This window comes from Ochotona princeps, chromosome 29, assembly GCF_030435755.1.
Source record: "Ochotona princeps isolate mOchPri1 chromosome 29, mOchPri1.hap1, whole genome shotgun sequence".
Classification (NCBI taxonomy): Eukaryota; Metazoa; Chordata; class Mammalia; order Lagomorpha; family Ochotonidae; genus Ochotona; species Ochotona princeps.
In genome coordinates, this window is record NC_080860.1 from 17,540,537 (window position 1) to 17,565,265 (window position 24,729).

General features: G+C 49.6%; 1 protein-coding gene and 1 long non-coding RNA gene across 2 annotated transcripts; one reads left to right on the plus strand and one right to left on the minus strand.

Moving 5' to 3' along the window:
- Positions 1–3,346: 3,346 nt before the first annotated feature.
- LOC131478287 (uncharacterized) lies at positions 3,347–6,727 on the minus strand. The gene is made up of 3 exons (XR_009244399.1): positions 6,600–6,727; positions 3,665–3,769; positions 3,347–3,516 (listed from the first exon to the last, which is right to left on the minus strand). It is a non-coding gene; the product is annotated as an uncharacterized LOC131478287 (long non-coding RNA).
- Positions 6,728–11,013: 4,286 nt separating this feature from the next.
- Positions 11,014–22,442, plus strand: YWHAH (tyrosine 3-monooxygenase/tryptophan 5-monooxygenase activation protein eta). The gene is made up of 2 exons (XM_004592011.2): positions 11,014–11,192; positions 20,987–22,442. The coding sequence occupies exons 1-2, from the start codon at positions 11,106–11,108 to the stop codon at positions 21,638–21,640; spliced, it is 741 nt and encodes a 246-aa protein (XP_004592068.1). The 5' UTR covers positions 11,014–11,105; the 3' UTR covers positions 21,641–22,442.
- Positions 22,443–24,729: the final 2,287 nt, after the last annotated feature.

Here is a 24,729-nt window from a genome sequence, read left to right on the forward strand (position 1 = left end):
ATCATTTACTGTTTCCTCTGAATTCCATTTTTAAGTCTCCTACTGTTTTCCTGGCTGATCCTTATGTGTGCCATCACAGAAGAGGTTTGAAGCTCTTCTGAGACAACCTGGGTAGATGAACATTTTTTAGGGAAGTCCCCAGGATTTGCCAGGAAGTGACTTAGGATGAGGCCCCTGGTATTGTTTAGGTCGCAGAAGCGATGAAGCTTCCTCCCAGTATGCCGGGGGTATCTTACTGCATCTGCCCACCATCAGCCTCCTTCACCGGGCAGGTGGCCTTGGCAGGATCCTCTCAGTTGACGAAGCACCCAGCCCTGCTATGGAGCCTTGGGGGCTGCTCTGTTTCCTCTCAGACCCTTCAGTATGCTTCTGTCAGAGCCGTTAGAGGACTAAACAGCAGGTGCTGGGGCTCTATATTGCTTCCGCCATCTGGGGCACTCCACCCAGCCCATCTCTCTCCTGATGTAAATCCACATCGAACCGGAGACACCTAGCTCATGTATCACCTTCCTGAGTATACTGTCATCTCCCACCAGCCCCGTGGTGGGACAGTTCTCCGCAAGCTGTCTCCAGTCTCGCCTCCCATGCAAAGTCCTCTCCGTCCCTTGTGTCCTTCCACCCTCACAGCAGCGGTTTCAAGGGATGGCACTGTCCTCATTGCGAGGACAAGGCAACTGGGGCTGTGACTGTCCTGAGGTCACATAGCTGCAGGGTGTTGGGGGAGCAGGTCTGGCTGGTGCCAGGGCTCAGGCTCTTCCCAGTGTCTCCAGGAAACGCCCCCCGCCCCAGCCCGGGGAGCCCCCTAAACCCCCCTTTCATTGAGTGCTTGGGCTCAGTCAGCAGTGTCCTTGTACCAGGTTGCTGCCTCTGCTCTTATCCAGCTCAGCCAGGGACTAAAGTGGGTAGGCTGGGGACTTTTTTTTAACGAAGCCCTTTGTTCCACCCGTGCCCTCCCCACGACCCCATGAGAGGCCTGCCTCCTCCCTCCCACCCCCCATTTCCAGCTTGCGGAGAATTGTCGTCCTGCTGCAGTGAGAGCCACATGAAATATTAACGCAGCCGCTCCTGGGCCGTGGTGACGTCAATTCCTGGGCTGCGCCGCACGGAAGGCGGCGGCTGCCTCGCTCTCCAAGGTGAAGCGGTGACCGGAATTCAGCCGGCTTGGGCTGCCTGTCGGGACTCGGAGAAGATGCCGCTAATGTAAGACGTGGCAGGAATCCAAAAAGGATTTTTCTCTGATCTCCTGGGCTCCCGCAGGGCGCTGGGCTAGCATCCTGACGCTGGCCTAATGCATCCAGTCTTTTGGCAAACGGACACCTGCTGTCTGCCGGACACAGTGTTGCTAGGCTCTGGGGATGCAGCTGGGGACGTGACACCTTCTTGGCTTGCTGGAGGAGATACTCAGTGGCATTCGGTGGCATAGACCAGGACAGGTGTCCATGCCAGCCTAGGGCCCTGGGACCCTTTCGTTTAAAGATTCTCTCATTCAATTGAGGGGCAGAGTTACAGAGAGAAAGAGAGCAAGAACGAGCATGCGAGCGAGAGAGAATACTCCATCTGCTGGTTCATTCTCCAAACAGCTGCAAGGGCCAGGGCTGTGCCAGGACAAAGTTGAGAGCTTGGAACTTCATCTGTCTTTCACAGGTGTGGCAGGAGCCCAAGTACTTGGGCCATCATTTGCTGCTTTTGCTGGTGCATGAGAAGGGAGATGGGTCAGAAGTGTGCACCCAGGGCTTGAACCAGTGCTCATAGGGGATGCCAGCACTGCAGGTAGTGGCTTAGCTTGCAGTGCCACCACGCTGGCCCCTGTCAGCCAATATAAAATGTTTCCTCTCCTGTAAATAAAAAAGGAAGACATAGCAAGGCCTTGGTGGGGTTTCTGTTAAAAAGTTGGGGGTATAACTGGATCCAATTTCGCATTCCCAGAGCCTCAGCTAGACTTCCCAGGAGCTCAGATGATGGGAGCTTTGTCCTATAAACTTGCGTCCTACAAGTCAGATGTTCATTTCTTAAGGAAGTGGAAGGTTAAGTGGCTTGTGTGACTAAGGGTAAAATCTATGATCAAGAAAGACTTGGGTTCAAAATCTGACTCTTAGGGGCTGGCACAATGGCTTAGCAAGATAATCCTCCACCTGTAGCGCTGGTTTACTATATGGGCACTGGCTCATGCCCCAGTTGCTCCATTTGCAATCTACTCTCTGCTTATAGCCTGGAAAAGCAGATGAGAATGACCCTGATGCTTGACCCCTGTACCCACGTGGGATAGCCCAAAGAGGCTTCTGGCTTCTGTCTTTGGATCAGCTCAGCTCTGGCCATTGAGACCATCTGGGGAGTGAACTCTCTCTGTCTCTCCTCTCTGCAACTCTGCCTTTCTAATAATAATAATAAAAAAATCTTAAAAACAAATCCTGACACTTTCTCTACCTTGACCTTGGGTAAAGGGACACCTCTCTGAACTTCAGTTTCCCCATCTGTGTAATGGGTATCAGAGCAGCAGTTGTCATGAGGGTTAGAGAAGATCATAGATCACATCAAATGACATAGCAGGGATCACCTTGGCCCAGCTCTGGCTCCTGTTGGAGGCATCTGCGGGGAATGGATTCGTGGATAGATCTCTGTCTCTGCCTTTCAGATAAAAATAAATACATGTAAGGGGAAAAAAAGGTGGAATAAGAGGAAAGAATTTTCTAGAATGTTTTTGGGCAGAGTTGGGGGATCAGGATATCTTGAGTAGGGGGTGTGGGTGATGACCTTGGGAAAATGGGCCAGGGTCAGGTTGGGAAGCCCAAAGAAAGGCACCTCTGTCTTTGAAGGGAAGGGAGTTGTGTCTGGGAGGTTGAGCCCCTGGAGTCAGCCCCTCTGGTGGCTTTGCTCCTCCCAGGTCCCTGGGCTTACTGCCACTCTCTTCTGGAAGAAGACAGAAGGCTGTGCAATCTGCTGGCCTCCTACTAGCACGCTGGGGAGGAAGAGATGATTTGAGCATAGTTGCCTGGAAGCAATGCTCAGCATCCCCCTCCCTCACTCCCCAGGGCCCCAGCGACAGCAAGTGACAGTTTATGCTCATGACTCAATGACCAAAAGAATGTCTTTCGACACTCAGAAGATCAGGGTCAGCAACAGGCAGAGTGAAGAAGGAGGAGCAGCTCTAGATCTTGGTTTCTTCTCCTGTTGTCTGTGCTGGAATGGAGTGGGTCATGTAAACCTTGGCTTTCTCATCTGTGAAATGGAGCTAGCTGTGGCTGGACAGAAGGAATAACTGCTTATTTTCCTTTACACATTTATTTATTTGAAAGGCAGAAAGAGAGAATTTCCCACTCACTGTTTCATTTCTCAAACGGTACCTGGCTCCTTTGCATCCAATCCAGCTTCCTGCTGATATACCTGGAGATGTAGCAGAGGATGGCTTACGTGCTTATGTGGGACATCTGAATGGACTCTGAGGCTCCTGGCTTTGGCCTCACCATTGTGGGCATTTGGATGAAAGATTCTCTTATTCACTGTGGCTCTGCTCTTCAACTATATAAAAAGAAACATTTGAAAATCAATGGAACTTAAAAACAGATTCTAAGTATGTATGTATGTATGTATCTATCTATCTATCCATAAAGTTGTTGAACAACAGTAATAGAGATTGGGCATTTCGTCCAGCAGGTAATATACTCACCTGTCACACCTCAGTGCCCGGGTTTGATTCCCAGCTGAAGCTCCAGCTTCCAGCTTCCTGCTGGAGCCTCATGGGAAGCGATGGATGATGTATGGTGTGCTTGGGCTCCTGCCAGCCACGTGGAAGACCTAGATTGAGTTATTGGCTCCTGGCTTTAGCCATGGCCCAGCCTTAGCCACTGCAGGCCTTTGGGGAGTGAACCAGTGGATGGGGCACTTTCTATCCCTGTGTCTCCTAAAAGGAAAAACAGAAAGAAAGAACGAAAGGAAGGAAGGAAGGTAGGTAGGTCACCTCTGACCTCTGTTTAAGCAGGTGGGCGTGTGCTGGCACCTGCTACCCCATTCATGCTATGGAATAGGAATCAGCATCCCTTTTCACTCCTTTTGAACTGCTTATCTTGTGACAGTCACACACCTTAGACTCTCAAAGCACCTTGCTATCAACAAGAGAAGAACAAGAGAAGCACCTTGCTGCCAACCAGTGCTGCCTTCCTTATCACAGGTAAGAACACTAAGGCTCAAGGTGAAGTCATGGCCTGATTCTCCGGCTTCCCAAGGTCACAAACAGCCCCCCTTGCAGCCATCCCCCATTCCCCCCAATAGAATCTGTACCGAAGCTTGAGGCAATGTAATTCTCCAGATGGTTCAAATTAAAGAATCTAGAAAATTCTCACCGAAGAAACAGCAACTTCTCAGACCATCTGCAGAACCGAAGCAAAAGCTCTTTTTCATCTTCATGGGAACTCCAGTTGCAAAGGTCACATCTTGGCCTTCCCCTGAGCCAGGCTGGGCTCTCCTCAGCAAGCTTTGAGGGAGGGAGGGAGGGGGGGCGGCTGTCCTGAACAGGCTCTGAGCTCCCCCAGCTCACAGACTGCAGCTCACTGGGACAGTTTTGTATCTCTCGGTGCCAGAAGCTGCCTGGGGCATGGTCTGCTCCCGGGGCAAGCTTTGAAAGAGTGGATCAAGCTTCTGTTTATATATATATACTTAAAGGATTTATTTATTTTATTGGAAAGTCAGATTTATTAGAGAGAAGGACAAGACAGATCTTGCATCTGATAGTTCACTCCTCAAGAGGCTACAACAGCTGGAGCTGAGCCAATCCGAAGTCCGGAGCTTCTTTTGTGTCTCTTCACATGGGTGCAGGGTCACATGGGTGCAGGGTTCCAAGGCTTTATGCTGTCCTTGACTGCTTTCCTAGGCTGCAATCAGGGAGTTGGAAGGGAAGTGGAGAAGCTGGGACATGAACTGGCGCTCATATGAGATCCTGGTGCACGCAGGGGGAGAACTTTAGCCACTAGGCTACTGCACCAGGCCCTGGTGGAAGGTTCTGGATGCTGCTGAGATGAACTCAGGCTAATTCTAGACATGGTGGTGCAGGGAGGGGACAGGCTTTGGGATTGGCAGGAGTGCTCTGGTGGGGAGGAGTGGTGGTGGTTAAGGCTCATGGCAGAGAATAAGTATGTGCAGAAGAGGTTTGGAGGGAGCGCCAGCATCTGATTTTGAGGTTTGCATTTCCTCATCTATATCAGAGAGACCATGACCTTTACACAAAGGGGGGATTTGGTGAGATGGTGGATGAGAACAAAGTGTTGACGCTCATGCCAGGCAGAGGGCAGATGACGAACACACAAGAACTGCTACAGATGCTGCTGCTGGTGCTATTATGAGTCCACGGCGGATGGGCTGCCCAGCGGTCACCTCGGCAGCAGGTAGCCCGGTGTGCGCTGCACGGCATGTGCAGGCGGCACTTCTGGCTCCGACGGTAACCATGCCAACAGTGCGAGCGCCACCACGGCTCTGGGCCCAAATCAGGTCTTTGTCAGATGTCCCTTGGTGTGCAGACTTCTCAGGGAGCTCAGAGTGTTCCAGAATAACCAAGCAAGAAACAAAACAAAACTGGGACTGCCTTTTCTGGGTCATCCATCTACTGGGCTCTGTAGGGCGGCTCTGGGAATGCTTTGGAAGTCAGGTCCACCTGCCCTAGGGCTGGCACTTATCGCTGGCTCAGGGTGGGGGGCAGGCAGAGCTTATTATGCTGGTCTACCTGCGATGGCTGGTGCACCCCATGCTGAACCCCTCAGTGGTCCTGGCAAATAGTTTTGCTTAGACCCTTATTACTGGTCCTTCACCCTAGGGGTCTGCAGCTGGTCAACAGAGCAGAACAAGATCTGAACCCAGTCTGGGATCTTCTTTGTTTTCTCCCATTCTACAACACACATGTTTTCAGAAGGCCTGGTGGGTGGGAATCAGTGGGGTGGGGAGTAGTTTGCTCAGTTCCCTGAGTGAGTGAGACCCTGAACTGGGTGAAGATGTAGTCCTGGAGCCTGTGCTGGGCATCTGCTTGGAGCCCCGGGATAACATAGTGCGTTTGACATCAGTCCTTGGCTTCCTTCACCTCGTTCAGGGACTCTCTTTGGAGTTGTTTAAGAGGCTGTTTTATTGATGGGATGAAGAGCCCTGGGAGTAGGTGATCTGTCCCCAGTCGTTGTCCTGGTCATTATTTACTGTTGAGGCTTTGAGGAGCTGGTAGCTCTCTTTCTAAGGGCAGAGAAGATGGGTGCTGGTCAGGCTACAAGGTGGGAAGTGTGTGTGTGTGTGTGTGTGTGTGTACATGTGGTTTTCAATAATTGGTTTACTTGAAAGAGGGAAACAGAGATCTTTTATATGCTAGTTTACTCCCCAAATGGATAGTTCACTGCCTCCCCCAACAAAACCTTGGGCTGGGCCAGGCTGAAACCAGGAACCAAGAACTCCATCCATGCCTCCCAGGTGCATGGCATGAACTCAAGCACTTGGCCATGATATGCTGCCTCCCAGGTGCATTAGCAGGAGGCTGGATCGGAAACAGAAGTGCAACCGGATCCCAAGCACTCTGACATGTTACGACGGTGTCCCAAGTGGTGGCTTAACTCAATGTGCTACATACCCACCACCCCTTTTTGTGTGCTTCACTCAATGGGATGGCCCCGAAAGGACAGCCGCACTTGGAGCCCTCCTCAGCTCATGTCAAGTGTGGGGCTCTCGGGCTGGGGAGTCTGACAGATCAGCATTTGAAACCTTGTGCTGTCAGTCCTAGCTGTGCAACTTTGCTCAAGCCATGGGACATCGGTAAGTCCATTTCCATCTGTAAGATGGAAATAGAAAGCATAGTTACCCAGAGGGAAGTATTTCAAAATGGGGGTGGGTGGAGTATAAACCCATCTCTGCATTGCATCTGATTCAGTGCAGGAGACATGGTGTGAAATGAGTGTGGATGGGGTTGCCTAGGGTAAGACAGAGTGAGAAGGTGACCCTGGACGGGCCCCAAGGAGCCACGGCACTTCAGGGCAGGCTAGAAGACAAGCTCACACAGGAGACAGAAGAGGAGCAGCTGGTACGGCGGGTGGGAGACACGAGAAGTCGAAGTTACAAAATCCACAGGGTGCTGGTCCAGGTGGAGGAGACATTACTACCCAAGTAGCCTGGAGGGCCAAGGAGGTGAGGACTGTGATGTGTCCTTGGATTTGACAACAAGGATGGCCCTACCGGCCACAGCAAAGGCCATCTCAGGTGACGAGTGAGGGTAGAGCCAGAAAATATGGGGCTAAGGTAGGGTCAGGAGGTGAGGAAGAAGAGAAGGTTGAAATGCTTCCTGGGAGGACTCAAGTATTATTGCAGTTGTCCTAGCCAGTTTCGTGTTGCTATGAAAGTGTACACCACGGCTTGAGACAAATGTTTCGCTCACAGTTCTGAAAGTTGGGAAGACTAAGGTCAAGGAGCTGCCATCTGCTTGGCAGCCGGCAAGGATCCTTTTACTGTACCATCGCCATGCTGGAAGGAGCAAGGACCAAAAAAAAAAAAAAAAAAAAAGTGCCTGGGCTCCTTGTTATTAGTAATAACACGAGTAGTAGTAATCACGAGCTTCACGCTCCTGACCTAGATATCTCTTACCAGGTCCTATCTCCCCAGACTGTGGCATCCGGGATTAAGCTTTGAAGTTTTGTGGGTTTTTTTCTGGGGGAGAGAGGCAGGTCGGGGAGGATTGGGTAGGGGGATAGTGACAAAACTGAAGCATTCTCAGTACCCATTATGGAGACTGCTCCAGCTCTAGCTAGCAGGTTCACTGACTTGAAATGAAAGGCAATCTGATTTGTCCTGAATATGGGGAAAGGAACTGAGGAGCTGCCCTCCCTCCAGAGCTGGTCCCACCTTCCCTTCTCATGGGGAGAACCCTGTCCTCCGGGATAATGAACTACTACTTCTCAATGCTCATCTTTCCAATCAAAATAAATATTTTTTTAAATTAAAGATTTTTATTGGAAAGTCAGATTTACAGAGGAGGAGAGACAGATCTTTTGTCTGCTGGTTCACTCCCCAAGTGGCCGCAATGGCCAGAGCTGAGCTGACCTGAAGCCTCCTCAACAGCATCCAGGAAGGCCTGGAGACAGACCCCTGCTGTGGAAGCCTCAGCCTAGCCCATCTGTGGCACCAAGTGGGTCCAGTCCCTCCTTCTGCTGAGATTTCAGGATAGGGGGTTGGGCAGCGGCGATGCTCCAAGTCCCAACAGCTCTGACCTTCCAAGGTGCAGACTTCTATACTCTTTTTTTTTTTTTTTTTTAATATTTGTTTTTATTGGAAAGGCAGATATACAGAGAGGAGGAGAGACAGAGAGGAAGATCTTCCATTCGATGATTCATTCCCTAAGTGGCCCCAACAGCTAGAGCTGAGCCAATCCGAAGCCAGGAGCCTCTTCCGGGTCTCCCACGCGGGTGCAGGGTCCCAAGGCTTTGGGCCGTCCTGGGCTGCTTTCCCAGGCCACAAGCAGGGAGCCACCGGGATTAGAACCAGTGCCTGTATGGGATCTGGGTATGCTCAAGGCGAGGACTTTAACTGCTACGCTATTGCGCCGGGCTCTTCTATACTCCTTTTAGCAGTTCTTTGCATCCAGTCTCCATGATGGCAAAACCAGTGTCTTAGAGAAGGCCAGGTATCTACTCCCTCCAATCTCCATTGAATGAACCTCACTGCCTAGATTTCTGGCCCTAAATGTGGCTTTTCTCTCCTGTAGTGGTTCCTAATTGCCTTAAGAAGTAAGCCTTAATGAGGTTTTGGGGGGAGGGGGCACAGTGCCTCAAACTCCAGTCACAGGGAAAATCACGATATATGTGGTCCGACCTTGGAGTGCATGTGTTGGGACTGGGCCTCCTCAGTTGCTGATGCCAATGCAGTGATCAGCATGCCCAGACACACATGGGGCACTTGACAGCCCGCACATCTAGGCCAGCAGAGGATGTCGAGTGCCTCCACAGAGGATGGAAAAACAGAACAGAATGGACCCCTCTCCCGGCCAAGCTCTGTGGCAAGTATCTGGGTGAGTGGACGCACTCAAGTGGACTTGGTCAGCCAACAGACCTTAGAAAAATGATTTCAACCCTGGTGCAATGAAGCCAACAACGTCTTAGAACTGAAGCCATTACTCTTGGAACACTTTTCCTCACATTGGGGGTCTCTAAGGCAGCATCAAAGGACCGTCCCACCATCTGGGGGGGGCTGATGTAGTTTGACTGCAGGGAGTAGCTTCTTCCCCTTCATTCCCTGATGACACAAGAGGAAAAACAAACAAACAAAAAAAAAAACAAAAAAAAAAAAGGGAAACATCTGGGATAATATAGTGGGTGTCACCCACCCACCCACCTTCCTCCATCCCTGGATCCTCCCCACCCTAATCGGAGACCCACATGAACACACATCCCTTTCAACTAAGTAAATAATATTAAAAATAAAAACACACACACACAAAAAGAATCAAGCTTTAAGTCTTCAGCTCAGCATTGAAAACACTGCCCAATCTTGTTCTACCCGATCTCATTTTCCGCCCACCCCCAGGCTTCTCTTCTCACAGCTCCTAGGATTTTGTTTGTATCCTCACTGCCAAGCCAGGGCCCGTGCTGGGTCCCATGCCCTAACACCTTTTCGCGACTTTCATCTCCTTCAAGGGCCAGAATATCTGCTCTTCATTCATATCTATATATATTTTTGAAAGGTAGACAGGGATCTTCCACCATCCACTGGTTCATTCCCTGCTAATGCTCCGAAGAGTCAGGGCTGGGTCAAGCCAAAGCCGGAGCCCAGAACTCACTCAGCACTTCCCACGTAGTGGAAGGACCCCAGGCACCTGAGCCAGCACCTGCTGCTCTCCCAGGGAGCACGATTAGCAGGAGGCTGCGCCGAGGAACAGAGCAGGTTTCTTTATGGGATGCAGGCTACCCCTAAAGCCCGCTAAGATCTCTCCAGGCAAGCGCACTATTTGAACGTCTAGCATTCCTTACTCCCTCTGTGCTGAATATCAACTTGGGGGGGGGGGGATGCATTACAATTCTCAGGTATCCCAAGGCCTTTTCTCCTGGGCTGCTTCTGACATATTCTATATCACTGAGATTCTCCTAGTTGTCTGGAAGCCCAGCCCGGGGGGAGCGGGAGGGGCTGGTGGGACAAGGACGGGATGTGGAGCTGTGAGGATACAACAGGGCCCCGTGCTTGTTGTCAAGGCCTTAGCTCTGAGCAGCCCCGCTTCCCTAGCAGGTGTGTCTCAAAAGCAACGGACTGTGGCCGGCCGCAGCTTCCTCCTCGCAGACCGCTCTGTCGGCCCAAAGGGTGTGCAGGAACGTGAAAGGGTGTCCACGGGGTGGTCCCCGAAGGCCAGTTCCGACCCAGCCCGCGGACCCGAGCGCCGGGCGTGGCCCCGTGGCCTGGCGGGCCTCCCCGGGTTCCGCGGGGCCGGTCTGCCGGCTCAAGGGCTCGCGGCTTCTGCCTCGCCAATGGCTTTATTCGCTTTTGCAGGGAGCAAAGAAAGCCTCTTTCGAAGCCAGGATCTCTAGCGTGGAATCTGCGGGCGCTTCCCAGGCCCGCCATGACGGCGCCCCCTCCTCAGGCTCCGCAGTCCCCACCCCTGCATCTCTCTCTCTCTCCTCTCCCACCTCCCCGCTCTGCGGCGTTCAACTGCAGCACTCGCACTGCGCTTGCGCGGCTACGGGGCGGGGCGGTGGCGGCAGCTATTTATAGTAGGTGACGTCACCTTGAAAAAGACCGTTAGGGCCGGCCCGCCCTTCCTCTCCCCCCGCCCGCCACTCGCCCACTCCCGCCGCCTGGCTGGGCGGCTCCCACTGCGCAGGCGCGGTCTCCGCCCCGCCCCGCCCGCCCGCCGGTTCCCTTCACATCCCCGCCCTCACCCCGTCGCGCGCGGCCGGTGGGCTCTCCTCCCTGAGCGGCGTCGGCGGCGAGAGCCACAGCGCGGCGGGGCGAGCCAGCGAGCAGGGCGCGAGCGGCGGCGCTGCCTGCAGCCAGCAGGGCGCGTGCGCGGCGGTAGCGGCGGCGGCGGCGGCGGCGGCGGCGGCGGCGACCGGGGGGCGGCTGAAGGAGCGCGCGGTGCGAGGCGAGAGGCGAGAGGAGAGGCGAGCGACATGGGGGACCGTGAGCAGCTGCTGCAGCGGGCGCGGCTGGCCGAGCAGGCGGAGCGCTACGACGATATGGCCTCCGCCATGAAGGCGGTGAGCGCGCCGGGGAGTCCCGCGCGGCCGACCCGGGGAGCGGGATGGAGGGTGTGGGATGTTGGGGGGGGGGGGGGGGTCCGCCGACACGCTAAGGTCGGGCGGGAAGAAGGATGAGTGATGGGGGCGGCGGGGCGCTGCGGCTCCCTCCTCATGGTTCCTGGGCGCGGCCGCCCGCACTCCCGCGTTTCCCGCGAATCCCCCGCCATTTCCTGACTTCGGACCCTGGGTGGGGTCCCCGGTGGAGGGAGGAAGGGAGGAAGGGAGAAAAGGAGGGGGTCGCGAATGGAAGCCTCGCTGAGGGGTGAGGGTGGATGAGCAGACGGGGCGGGGGTCACTGCATCCTCACCCCGTGTGAGGGTTTTGAAACGTGAGGGAGTCGCCGCAGCGCTTCTAGATCCTTCTGCCGGGTCTGAGGAGGGGAGGGGGGAGGCTCACCTTCCTCTCGCCTTCCAACTTGTAAAGAAAAAGAAGAAAAAAACTCTTGAGGGGGAATGGTGGTGCCCTGTCCCGGTTTTCTGTGCCACGACCTGAATGAAACCCGTGCAATTGGGAATTTGCTTTCTTTTTTTGCTCTGTTCGCTTGGATTGTTCTAGTTCCCACCTTCCCACGCCCAGGGTCTGGGCTTTGTGTGCGAAGAACTCCCCCTCCCCTGCATTCCAGGCGTGGACGCGGGCGCGGGCCGGAGGATGGGGGAGGAGGTTTGGGGGGGTGACACTGTGTGGTTCCAGGTGGGATGTCGCCCCCTCTGCCCTGGAACCCGAGCAGGTGACACGAACCTGGGTGCCTTCGCTTGCGCGGGTCCCTTACGGAAATTCGATTTTCTCGGGCACTGAGTGGTGGCCAGCCACACCCTGGTAGATGCCGTGGATGTTAGACGCCACCTGCTCCAGTCACCATCTCGCGATCCCTTGTCGCTTCGTATCGCTATCTGAACATTTTTAATTTCCCCCCACTAAATGAAATGTTACTTCTCCCTGAGCCAAGGTCACGCAGTGATAAGAGATGCAACTGGCGCGGCCAGCAGCGTGCTGTGTTCATCCGGTGGACGACCTGGGAGGATCCTCTGGGACTCCACAATCTTAGACCCACTTGAAAAATCAGAAATTCAGGGTTAGGGGGGCTAGAGGAGGGGAGGGAAGTGAGACTCAAAAAACGCGGTTTATCCAGCTTTGTAGGCAAGTTTGACTGGCTTAAGCTGCAAGGTAGTTAGAAGGATTCCCTGTGTCAGTTTTGCTGGCCGTTTGAAGGGATTGCTTTAAAAAAAAATCCTGTTAATTTGTGAAGCTCTCAGATTTTGCCATCATGGAAAAAGCTCATTAGGATTTTGATCACCGGTATCAGATGACATAGGTTTGTTGAGGGCAAGATTTAGAATTATCCGGGTGAGAAAGGTGTTTGAGTTTAAAAAAAAAATGTAGAAGACATCTCTGGCCAATTTTATGGAAACCGCACTGTGAAACCATTTTCCTGGGAGGGACCCTGAAACTTGATTTTTTGGGGGAGTGAGGGAATGCTGTGTTCACAGGGCCAGCTGCATTTGCACAAACCTTTTCGCCCCTGGGATAATGGGGTCTTTGGCCACCTGTGAGTGGGACTTAAAGGCTGCAGTCCCTGGAGCTCATGGGGACATGAGCATGTTGAAAAGAAGAGTTTGAAGATGAGTTGAGGTTAAGGAAAAACAGTTGGAAGGTACATTCTGGAACTATTGGAAACCTGAGGCAACCTGAGAAGGGAAATAGGAAAGAACCAGGTGGTGGTACCAGAACAATATGGAGTTTGAGGGAAGAAAAATTGGCCTCCTGTTTAATAAACGGGTTCGTTGCTTTTTTGCTGCAATTCCTTAGGGCTGTAATTTTTTCTCAGGGTTTAAGGTGGGGGTTTTCCTGACTGATGGGCCCTTCAGTGTGGTAGGGATCTGTCCCATCGGTCAATCTGAAGTGACGGGTGGGATGGAAAAGCCATCCAGCCTTGTGATCTGCAATTATTTCAAAATGACTCCTCTTAAATATTTTTTTGGCCCTTTTGCCTCATAAAAACATTTTGTTTTTATCCTCTAGTTAATGAAACATCAGAAAGGATTTGTCAGGGTCATCGAGAACAGCTGCTAGTGTCTACTGTTAAATTGTAGGTTTGATTCCTAATGTTAATTGGAGCCACTCCATCTCCATATGGTTAATACAGACGTTAACTAGTGCTTGTGGAAAGTGAATTACAGAGTCTGTGTGGGCTTATGTGGGCTTTCTTCTTGGTGATGGAAGGGCAGGTAAGTCGATTGCTGCAGGGAGGATGGAGGAGCAGGACACTTGAGGGAGGAGAGGTTTTAATGCCACCACTGTGACCTTGAAGCTTGGCATCTCTTGGCATCAGGTCCTCCGAAGTAGAAAACTGGGAATGGTGTTACTGACAAGTCTGTCTGAACGGCAATCTAACCTGTTCTGTTTCCTTCATGATTGAAATGGTTGCTTAGTAATACCACCCGCCTGTCCTGACTGCTCCTTACTCTACCAGCGGCACCTGGAGGACAGTGTCGGTAAGCTTTAAGAATGCATATTGGAAAACCACGGTGTGGCCTCAGATCAGTGCAGCATTAGAATTGCCTGGCTCACCTCGTAATTTCAAGAGGCAAGAATTATTTCAGCGGTGAAGTATATTAAGAATTGTCTTCAAGCTGTGCTCTTCTCATACCTGGTGGCTTCATTAAGTGTCAAAGTCGAAGAAACACTGTGGAAGATTCTAGAACCCACGTCCTTTCTTGAAGTGGAGGTCATAAGGGAGACCTTAACACTTCACAGCCTCTTTTAAAATGGGTGTATGACTTTCTTATGAGAACTATTAAGTCTATAAAATGGGATTAAAATATTAGTACAAAAGGCTAAGTGATTTAAAGGATGGGAAATAGCTAGATTTCTATCATGAATATTCATGGGGAGACAAAATTCTCTTATTGCCCTGTCATCGATTTTATATTGCAGTAAGTAGTTGGTAATTGTGAAGTCAGAAGATGTAAAAGTGATCTGAGATGACATGTTTCATGGTAGTTGATTAATGTTGGCAGAACCAAGAGACACCTCTCGGGAAGAACAGCAATAGGAACCTTAGTGCAGTGAGACAGGACAGCTGTTGAAGGCAGTGGGAGTTGGCGAGGAAGAGGCACTTGGCTTAGCCGGTGGCAAAAGGCTCTTACTGCAACAGCTGTGAAGTTGTGGGAAGTGGGAAGATGAGCAGGTGGTGTGTAAAAGGAGACCATGACTGAGTGGCCCGGGTGAGACCTAATCCGTGGTGCAGATAATAACAGAGGTGACTGAGGGAGCCCTGGGCTGTGGCTGCTTTGGAATCTTAAAGCCACTGGTATGAGTATGGAAATGGGTAAAGGCTAGGGAGCCCTTTTTCTTCCAAGGGTCAGTTGACACTTTATTATATCGGCTAAGGAAGAAAGAAGACCCAAGGTTATTGTAATAGTCTGAAGTAAATGTTACTTCAGGTAGCAGAACAGCTAATAGAGCTTTGCTGCTCTGAATCGTGGCCTCCATGTGATTTGGGTTCCTGAGTTAAGCCTACAAGAGCTTCTATCAAGAACCCCAGTTCTCCCTTAAACCCAGAGTGTGATCACCTTTGGGATTTTATGCATAGTTGGGTAGATAGAATGTAGTAGGAAGGTAGGTAGACTTTGCCAGGAATAGTATGGTTTAAGAGGAGGTACCCCAAATGCATTTCATACTTAATGGAATTTTTCGCTTTCATTGAAGTTTTTAGCCGATGATTAGCTGTTATCCCATGTGTGCATTCTCAGTCCTAACAGTTATTAACTTCATTGTACAAATGAAACGAGGATTTTCTCATGATGAAATAAATAGCTGTGAAATTGTGAAGCCAAGTTTGAACTCTGAGTTTATAGTTCTCATTTTGACCACTGTGGGATAAAGCCCCGTGGACCTGAGGGATTCCCTCTGCAGCTTACATCCTGGGGTATGGCCATTGTCTTCCAAGCACGCCCCACAGAGGTGAGGGCTAGGCTTTCTAAAGTGATTAACTTATTGAATATAAATCATCTTACCCAAGTTTGATTAGAATCAATTTACCATTTATGGGTTTTGATTACAGCAAAGAAGCGTAAGAGGGAAACTCATAAACCTAGATTTTGCTCCTTTTGAAGAACCTCGTTTGTTTTTAGCTTAATGTGCCACGTGCTTGATTTTAGTTCCTGCTATGAATTGAGAAACTCAGGACTGTTGGGATACTTAAAAAAAAATTAATGTGCATTGTGAAAAACTGCACGGATTCCACAATTGTTTTTTTGTACCAAGATAAACTTGCCTCTTTAATTCTGTTTTCCATAAATTTTTAAAAGTACCCTTATTTTACATGTAGTTAAATTTTTTCTTTTCCTATTGCTTGGCACCATTTATTTCTCCATGTTACCTTTGATGTATGTCTCATAGGTCCCCAAATTTCAGTCTAAGTTGGTGTTAAAATTAATCTAAGTGTCCCGGTCCTCCTGTCTGCTGCTGTGGCATTCCTCCCTGCAGTGGTGGGTGTTGGCATTTCCTGTGGCCCGGAACCTGGCTTAGCTTGTGAAGCTTTAAATCCTGGTGGCTCCAGGGGACAGTAGCGTGTACTGATGCTATTCAGCCGGGGCTGCATTTAATCCCTGCCAATCCCTATGAAAATGTTCAGTGATGTCAGAAGCGCAAGGCAAAGGCAGTCTCTTAATAAGACAAAGGTAGCTATTGTATTGGATTGTTAGCTTTAAATGAATATGGATGACCCAAACGTGGCCTTCTCTGAGCTAGTTTTCACCTACCTCCTACCCTAATGAGAACTGCAGCCTCTCCCTGAGGAGAGGGGTCCAGTTTGCATAGCGCTGGGGAGTGGTCTCAGGGCAGGTAGTTTGTCAGTTTGGAGCTAGACAGGAACCTCATTCTTGTAATCTTGGGAATGAATCAGCCAAAAAAGCTTTCATCTCTTTTCTCTGTTTTTTAAACATACAGGGTTCAAGGAGAAAGGGTTTTATGATGCAGTTTATCTGTTACAAACTCTCCAAAGCGAGCTGGTTGGTGGTTTGTGGGTGTGGGTAGTTGAAGGGCCAGGCGGCAGCCACGTGTGTGTAGGTGTATGACTGAAGGGGGGGAGAACTTCGTTGGAAGTAACTGCTCCTGACAGTGATGGTGCATCTGGCAGTGCAGGGTGGCATCCCACTTGACCATTATTACTTTTGCTGCTAGATTTTTTTTTCCCAGATTAAGAACTTCGAATTTTCCTAAGTAGTCCCTGTGCTATTTTTGGCAGTGAGTCTATTTTTACTCATAAACACATAGTTTATTGCCTTGCGGGTCCTGGAAGGAGGTCCCTAGGGATTTTTGAGTAAACAGTTTCATAGGAAGATAGAGTTAGCAGACTGGGTTGTTTGTGACTTTTGTGTGATGCTGTATAGTCAGAGCAAAGAAAATGGGTGAAGGGGAGTGTCCTGGGATGGGGAGTTGGTGTGGCCCAGGCCTGTGTGTTAAGGGCATCAGTGGGACCGCTGGCAGAGTGCAGTCCCCCTGAGTTGCAGAGGCCCCCACACTCACTGCAGGGAAGGGGTCAGTAGAATTAAATAGGGTGGGAAGATGTGCAGGATTGCAAGGCAGTGAACAGGTGTGGGGGCATCGCTGTGAATGGTGGAAGAGGGGGTTGTGACCACTGGAAGGCTTGCGGCACTGAAGGCAGCTGATAGGTGGCCAGTGAGGAATGGAAAGAAGGTTGAATCAGTTGTCTGGGTGTGTAGGGTGCTGTCTGCTTCCTGTTTTGAGCTGGGAACATGGGAAGCCTGCGCTCATGGAGATGCAGCACAGCTCGCCTCCCCGCGATGACTGAGCTGACTGAGTGTGGAGCCCGGTCTCTTGCTTCCATTCTAGGATGGAGGGTTGCCTCCCAGGTCGGCCTCTCGGAGGATGACTGGAGTTTGCACTGGCTCTGCTATTTGGGTATTCGTAATATTGGGGACTGGCGCTAACATAAATGGAAGTTACTGCCAACCAATGTCATCAGTTCTTGTTCCAGTGGACCATTCTAATTTCCATTAAGCCTGTTTTTCAATGTGGGGAGAGCAGTTTTCTTTAGTTTCCTAATCAGGTTATAGATTTCATTAGTTGCCTTTCGTTAACTGAGTTACAACCAGGGGTGTTAAAACAATACTATATTTAAACGTATCCAGTTATTTCCTAGTTAGGCTCTGGCTAGGGTCCTGAGAGCAGTGTTTGCTTGCTTGGGTATGTTAGTCACCCTCAGCTGATGCCGATAGTGATTCATCCAGACTGGCAGGCAGCCAGCTGGTTGTTACATAAACACTAATATGCCTAGTAAATGATTTTTTTTCTCGTGAAGGTGTCATTGTAAATATTGCCCAGTAGCTTTTTTTGGCAGTACATTTCTGATGGAGAAAGATTTATGCTCATATAAATTCCTGAAGCCCACAGATCCGCCCAAGCTTATGTTAATAGAATCACCCTCATGTCTTCCCACACCTCTAATTGGTGCCCAGGAAAGGTGGAGTCATTCATACTGGAGCTGAAGGAGACCTTGGAGAGCATTTGAGCTGATTTTGCTTCTCTTTTGATTCAGGACCACAGCTAGCTCAGACTGCATGCTGCTGTGTTAGGTTTCAGTAATCACACTCTGTGCACATGCTGTATGGTTGAATGCACTTCAGATGCACCCAGGGTTGGTCACATACTCTGGGAGGCTACCTTGGTCAATCTCAGCAGTAGTCCAACAGAAGCAGCCTTATTAGTCATGGGATGAAGGAGACTGTGGCTTATGGATGTCGTTTATATTGAGGTCAAGTGGCCTTCACTGGATGTTATTGACACAAGAGTTCTAAATTTCCTGTTCTTGCCTGTGTTTTGTTTTATTGAGTATTGCTGTAGAAAACCGAGTCACTCAGGAGAGCTTGAGTGTTCTGGGTAATCTATGGAGTTTCTTTGTATTTCCAGTAAACAAATGCGAGTATGCTGGCTGGAAGGCACTTAGAGAAGTCAGGAAGGTTATAGCTCTTCAGCTGGATTTGAAGGGAACCAGGGTTCAGAATTAGTAGGAAGGGGTTTTTCCTGGGCTGGGGCAGATCTCAGTGGGCATGTGAGGATTGAGGAACCAGACATGGGGAAGGAGACGTGGATGTCACTGGAGAAGTGGCATTGGTGGCTTGGAATAGGCCAAAGGAGAGAGACTCTTGAGTTAAGGATTTGCAAAAAGAATAGAGGCCTGGGGCAGGGAAATTTGAAGAGTTATTTTTATCTTGTCTGGGACTTGGACAGGAGAGATTTGCAGGCATTGCTTGTTTTACTTTGTAAGGAGATGACACATTTTTCTGATTTTTATGTGAAAAGAATTTTTTTATGTTCTTGAACTGTTTTTTAAGATTTTTTTTTTTTTTTTTTTTTTTGCAAAGTCAGATATACAGAGAGGAAGACAGAGGAAGATCTTCCATCAGATGATTCACTCCCCAAGTGACTGCAATGGCTGGTGCTGCACCGATCTGAGGCCAGGAGCCAGGATCTTCCTCCAAGTCTCCCACACGGGTACAGGGTCCCAAGGCTTTGGGCCGTCCTCCACTGCTTTCCCAGGCCACAAGCAGGGAGCTGGATGGGAAGTGGAGCTGTTGGGACTAGAACCACTTCCCATATGGGATCCCGGCGCATTCAAGGCGAGGACTTTAGCCACTAGGCCACCACACCAGGCCCTCTTGAACTGTTGATTCTACAAATGAACCATCATTGTATAAAGTTTGGTTTTCTACTGTTCAGTTTTTTTCAGTCCATTTTAAGCATGCCATACTTGTGATACTTGTGATAATTTTCTCCACCAAACTTGGTTTTCCCTTAGAGAGGGAGAGAGAGGTCTTTCTTTGAATGATTGACTCTAGCTGGCTGCAACAGCTAGTACTGGGCCAAGCTGAAGCCAGAATTCATCTGCGTTTCCCAAGTGGATGGCAGGGCCCAGACACTTTGGCCAAATCTTAGAAAGGAACTGGATTGGTACCAGCTCCCTTATGGAGCTGTTGTAGGTGATGGCTTTACTTGCTAAGACAATGCTGGCTCCCAGTAACAAACTTTTGTGTGTGTGTTCCCCCAAGCTCCTGTTTTTAAATGAAGACCCTCACTAGGAGGGTGTGTTGAAATTCCCCTGCCTTATGGAAGAGGATACAGCCTCTGTTGAAGGATGTGGAATGTCCTAGGGCAGTTTTGTGAGTTGATAGCTTTGCTGGGGTCCACACCAGGTTTTCTAAGTGTTAATTTTGTCGGTTGGAGGTGGGGAAAGGGGAGGTAGGTGGCTTAGAATTACAAAAGTTTGTTGTTTTATGGTTCTACAAGTTAGAAATCTGAAATGGATCTTGGCACAATGTATCAATGGCTAAATCTTCACCTTGTAAGCCCTAGGATCCTATAGGGGCACGGATTTGTGTTCTGGCTGCTCCACTTCCCATCTAGCTCCCTGCTTGTGGCCTGGGAAAGCAGTGGAGGACGGCCCAACCCACGTGGGAGACACAGAAGAAGCTCCTGGCTTCAGACTGGCTCAGCTGCTGCTGCTGCAGCCACTTGGGGAGTGAACCAGTGGATGGAAGATTTTTCTCTGTGTATCTCGTCCTCTCTGTGGATCTGCCTTTCCGATAAAAATCTGGAAAAATGGAGATGTTGACAGTGCTGTTCTCCTCTCCCCTGGTTACTGGTAGCTTCCAGCAACTCTTGGTGTTCCTTCGGTTGCAGATGCGTGGTTATAGTCTCTGCCTCCCTCATCCCGCAGAGACCTTCTCCCTCTGTGGGTGTGTCTGACACCAGTCATTGGATTTAGGACACCACCCTAATCTAGAGTGGTTTCACCTTAAGTAATTACATCTGCAGAAATCCCTGTTCCCACAAATCCAGTTTGCAGGTACCAGAGGTGAGGACCAAAACATAACCTTTTACGGAAGATGTCATTCAAGCTCACAATGCAGCCTAGTGCTTTTTCTAACCGCATAACGGTTCCCTTGGAGTTGACATCAGAGAGAGCTAAGGAAAGTCACAGTTTGTCAGAACTTTCCCATCTGAAGTGGTCACTGCTTGCTATCCTTGCCGCCCGGTCAGTGGCTGGGGCGCAGCATGCTGTGGGGCAGCTCTGCTTCCTTTCAGAGAGGCTGGAGCATCTCACTGTCACTGACACGCCGTTCTTTTTTGGCTTGGGGAAAGAGGCAGCCCAAAGTGTCCTTGGAGACTAACCAACCACAGAGGGCAATGCTCCAGCCTGGAACACTGGCAGTGTTTGACTTTATCCACTAAGCTCTTATCATTTTAGTATGTATTTGAACTGTGATTGTTTCTGTGTGGAGTTCTAGAGCTGGAAATAGAACATGAAACACACTCCCAGTCTCTCAACATTTGTTCAAGGGGGATCGGTGTCTTGGCTGTTGAGAATATCTTGCGGAGTAGCTGAAGCTCAAGTTTTTCTTTTCCATCACTGTGGACCAACCATCTTGGAGCCATTTTGTGATTTATCTTTGTTCCTCTGCTGGGATGAAAGCGACGTCGTAGGCCTGAGAATTTCTCAGGGGTCCTACCAAGTGTCTGTTTTGAGAATATTTGTCTCCTGTTAGCCTGCAGCCTTTCTTGTGATAGGATCCATATCTGCATTGCTTTTTACCAAGAGTGGTTTTAATTCTCCAAAGTGGCTTGTTTGTAACCCTGTTCTTGAGAAGGATTGTTGCTGATGTTAAAGGGAGAGTCCCTTCCGAGATTTTCTGAGTTGTGTCTCAGTGTTTATCTGTGATGTTTTGTAGGTGACTGAGCTGAATGAACCTCTAACCAATGAAGATCGAAATCTGCTCTCTGTGGCCTACAAGAATGTGGTTGGTGCCAGGCGATCCTCTTGGAGGGTCATCAGCAGCATTGAGCAGAAAACCATGGCCGATGGAAATGAAAAGAAATTAGAGAAGGTTAAAGCTTACCGAGAGAAGATCGAGAAGGAGCTGGAGACCGTTTGCAATGATGTTCTGGCTTTGCTTGACAAGTTCCTCATCAAGAACTGCAATGATTTCCAGTATGAGAGCAAGGTGTTTTACCTGAAAATGAAAGGTGATTACTACCGCTACTTGGCAGAGGTGGCTTCCGGGGAGAAGAAAAACAGTGTGGTCGAAGCATCTGAGGCCGCCTACAAGGAAGCCTTTGAGATCAGCAAAGAGCACATGCAGCCGACGCACCCCATCCGGCTGGGCCTGGCCCTCAACTTCTCCGTGTTCTACTATGAGATCCAGAATGCGCCCGAGCAGGCCTGCCTCTTAGCCAAACAAGCCTTCGACGATGCCATAGCTGAGCTGGACACACTAAACGAGGATTCCTATAAGGACTCCACTCTGATCATGCAGTTGCTGCGAGACAACCTCACCCTCTGGACGAGCGACCAGCAGGATGAAGAAGCAGGAGAAGGCAACTGAAGATCCTTCCAGTCCCCTGGCCCTTCCTTCACCCACACCCTCATCATCACCAATTCTTCCTTGCCACAATCACTAAGTATCTAGTGCTAAACCTATCTGTATTGGCAGCACAGCTACTCAGATCTGCTCTCCTGTCTCTTGGGAAGCAGTTTCAGATCAACCTTCATGGGCATTGCTGGACTGATGGTTGCTGTGAGCCCACAGGAGCTCCCTTTTTGAGATGTGCAGAGAAGTGAGTTCTGAATGAGGCATTTCACCATGCCTGTTGATCTAGGAGAAATTCAGGCATAAGTAATGGGGGCATTTAGAAAGGAGAAGTGGCCAACCCAGGCTACAGTGGCTATTTAAAACAAGCTGATAGTGTTTTGTTAAGCAGTACATCTTTGTGCATGCAAAAAAACCGAATTCACCCCTCCCACTTCTTTCTTCAGCTAATGGAAAACTGTTAAGGGAAGCTGATACAGAGAGACAACTTGCTCCTTTCCATCAGCTTTATGATAAACTGTTTAACGTGAGGTTTCAGTAGCGCCTTGTTTTTTTGCCTCTTTAAATTATGACGTGCACAAAACCTTCTTTTCAATGCAATGCATCTAAAGTTTTGATACGTGTAACTTTTTTTGGTTGCTATTGTTTAAGAATCATGGATTTATTTTTTTGTAACTCTTTGGCTATTGTCCTTGTGTACCCTGACAGCACCATGTGTCAGCCCTCGTCAATCAAGATGGGTGAATATGAAATGCCAGACTTCTAAAATAAATGTTTGGAATCCAATGGGTAAATAAATGCTGCTTTGGGGATATTGTCCACGTGTACAGTCTTGATTTTCCCTTAAGGGGGGGGCTCTTCAACTGGTCGTCCCCTGAAACCTGGTATATGACTCTATGGGGGCCCACGTTTTCCTGCCCTGTTAGGCCATGATGTGTTTTGCAGTGCACATATTGAGTTTCATGGGTTTTGAGTAGTTTCCTACGAGCCCAGCTGATAGGACCTCTCTGAACCAGTCTTCTGATAACTGATGCTTACAAGGGAGCCCAGCTGAACAAAGTGTTCTCCAAAGCACAGCACCTCCGGAAGGCTGTGGTCTGTGTTTAACTTGGGAAGGTGTTTGGCTCACTCTGGAATGTTGATAGATGACACTGGGGGTAAATACTGAGCATAACAAGTGCTTAAATTTGCATTTTTAAGGATTCTATTTTTGGAATGGCAGATCAGGTTTTATGGAGAGGAAGGACACAGAAAGATCTTTCATCTGCCAGTTTACTCCCTAGGGGTGATCAGGAGCTTCATCCGGGTCTCCCACACAGGTGCAGGGTCCTAAGGCTTTGGGCCATCCTCCACTGCTTTCCCAGGCCACAAGCAGAGAGCCGGATGGGAAATGGAGCAGCTGGGACATGGATGGGTACCCATATGAGATCCCGGTGCTTGCAAGGTGAGGAATTAGGCACTGAGCCATCGTGCTGGGCCTACATTTAATTTCTGCATTGGATGTAATAAAATGTTAATTAGGGATACAAACTGGATCCATAAAATAGTGATTCTTTTTTTTTTTTTTTAAGATTTATTCATTTTTATTACAGCCAGATATACAGAGAGGAGGAGACACAGAGAGGAAGATCTTCCGTCCGATGATTCACTCCCCAAGTGAGCCGCAACGGGCCGGTGCGCACTGATCTGAAGCCGGGAACCAGGAACCTCTTCCAGGTCTCCCACACGGGTGCAGGGTCCCAATGCATTGGGCCGTCCTCAACTGCTTTCCCAGGCCACAAGCAGGGAGCTGGATGGGAAGTGGAGCTGCCGGGATTAGAACCGGCACCCATATGGGATCCCGGAGCTTTCCAAGGCGAGGACTTTAGCCGCTAGGCCACGCTGCCGGGCCCGTGATTCTTTTTCATAAAGGATTTATTTGTTGATTGAGTTGAAAAGGCAGTATTGGGACAGGGGGAGAAAGAGAGCTTCCATCCATGGATTCAATTCCTAAGAGACCACAAGAGCTGGGGCTGGGCCAGGCTGAAACCAGGAGCTCCAGCCAGGTCTCACGTGGTAGGGATTCAAGGACTTGAGTCATCACCTGCTCTTTTCCAAGCTCATTAGCAGAAAGCTAAAATGAAAGTGCAGTAGCTGGGACTTGAACCAGTATTCTAATACTGACTGCTGGGGTAGCAAGCAGTGACTGAATTGACAGCACCCCAGTGCCAGCCCCTTGTTAGTAGCTGTTACATTCTTTAGAAGGAAAAGCTCTGCACCTCTTAAGTAGTCCCTCGTTTCCTTCACCCCAAAATGTCTCAAAGCACAGTATTGATCAGCTAAACCTTGAGTGCTGTATGCTAGTGAGTTGGTTCAGTTATATATTGAAGTCCCTAACACTGGGCAAGCTTAGCACTGAGACTGTCCTTGGGTTAGTTTGCTGGAACGTGGAACTCAAAATGTCACAGTTTAACCAGTTTTCTCATTGTGAAGGAGAAGTGTGACTCCTGGGTATTAAAAAGTACTCTTTAGGAAGCTGGTTTCCGATTGACCCAGTTTGTAAGCTTAAAGTGGCTTTTAAGTTTCACTTCTATACTGTGGCTAAGAGACTTGGTTTTTGAGAAATGTAGAGAAAGCATTGCTTTGTGGAATGTTCTTCACAGTTGTGCTAAAGCACAAACATTTTCACAACCTCCTGGAAGACTTGGTCCCCACTTGGTGATGAGAAAGTGGAGGTGCAGAATTGACACAGTTCAACAAAGGACAGCCTCTGCATCAGACCCAAAAATTGCTTCTTGAGAGGCTGATGGACTGGCGAGGAGAGCACCCGCACATTGCCCAAATGCTTGCAGCCAAACGGGGACATAGAAGCTCAATCCAGGTTTCTCAGGAGCTATGCCAGGACTGCAATCCAGACACCCCGACATGGGATGCCTGGGTGTTCCAATCAGTTGCTTAACGGCTAAGTGCACCCCTTCCCCCACCCAGATTGCTGGGTGGGTGCTGGCAGAGCCACCATAGTACCAAGGCTTGGATTTCTGTATCAATGTTCTTTCAGGTCCTGGCAGCTGTGCAGGTTTTTTTTTTTTTTTTAGATTTTTTATTGGAAAGTCAGATATACAGAG

Coding starts and splice junctions, on each gene's coding strand:
- YWHAH (XM_004592011.2), top strand. CDS start 11,106: ATGGGGGACCGTGAGCAGCTGCTGCAGCGGGCGCGGCTGGCCGAGCAG. Junction 11,193..20,986: donor TGGCCTCCGCCATGAAGGCG/GTGAGCGCGCCG, acceptor GATGTTTTGTAG/GTGACTGAGCTGAATGAACC.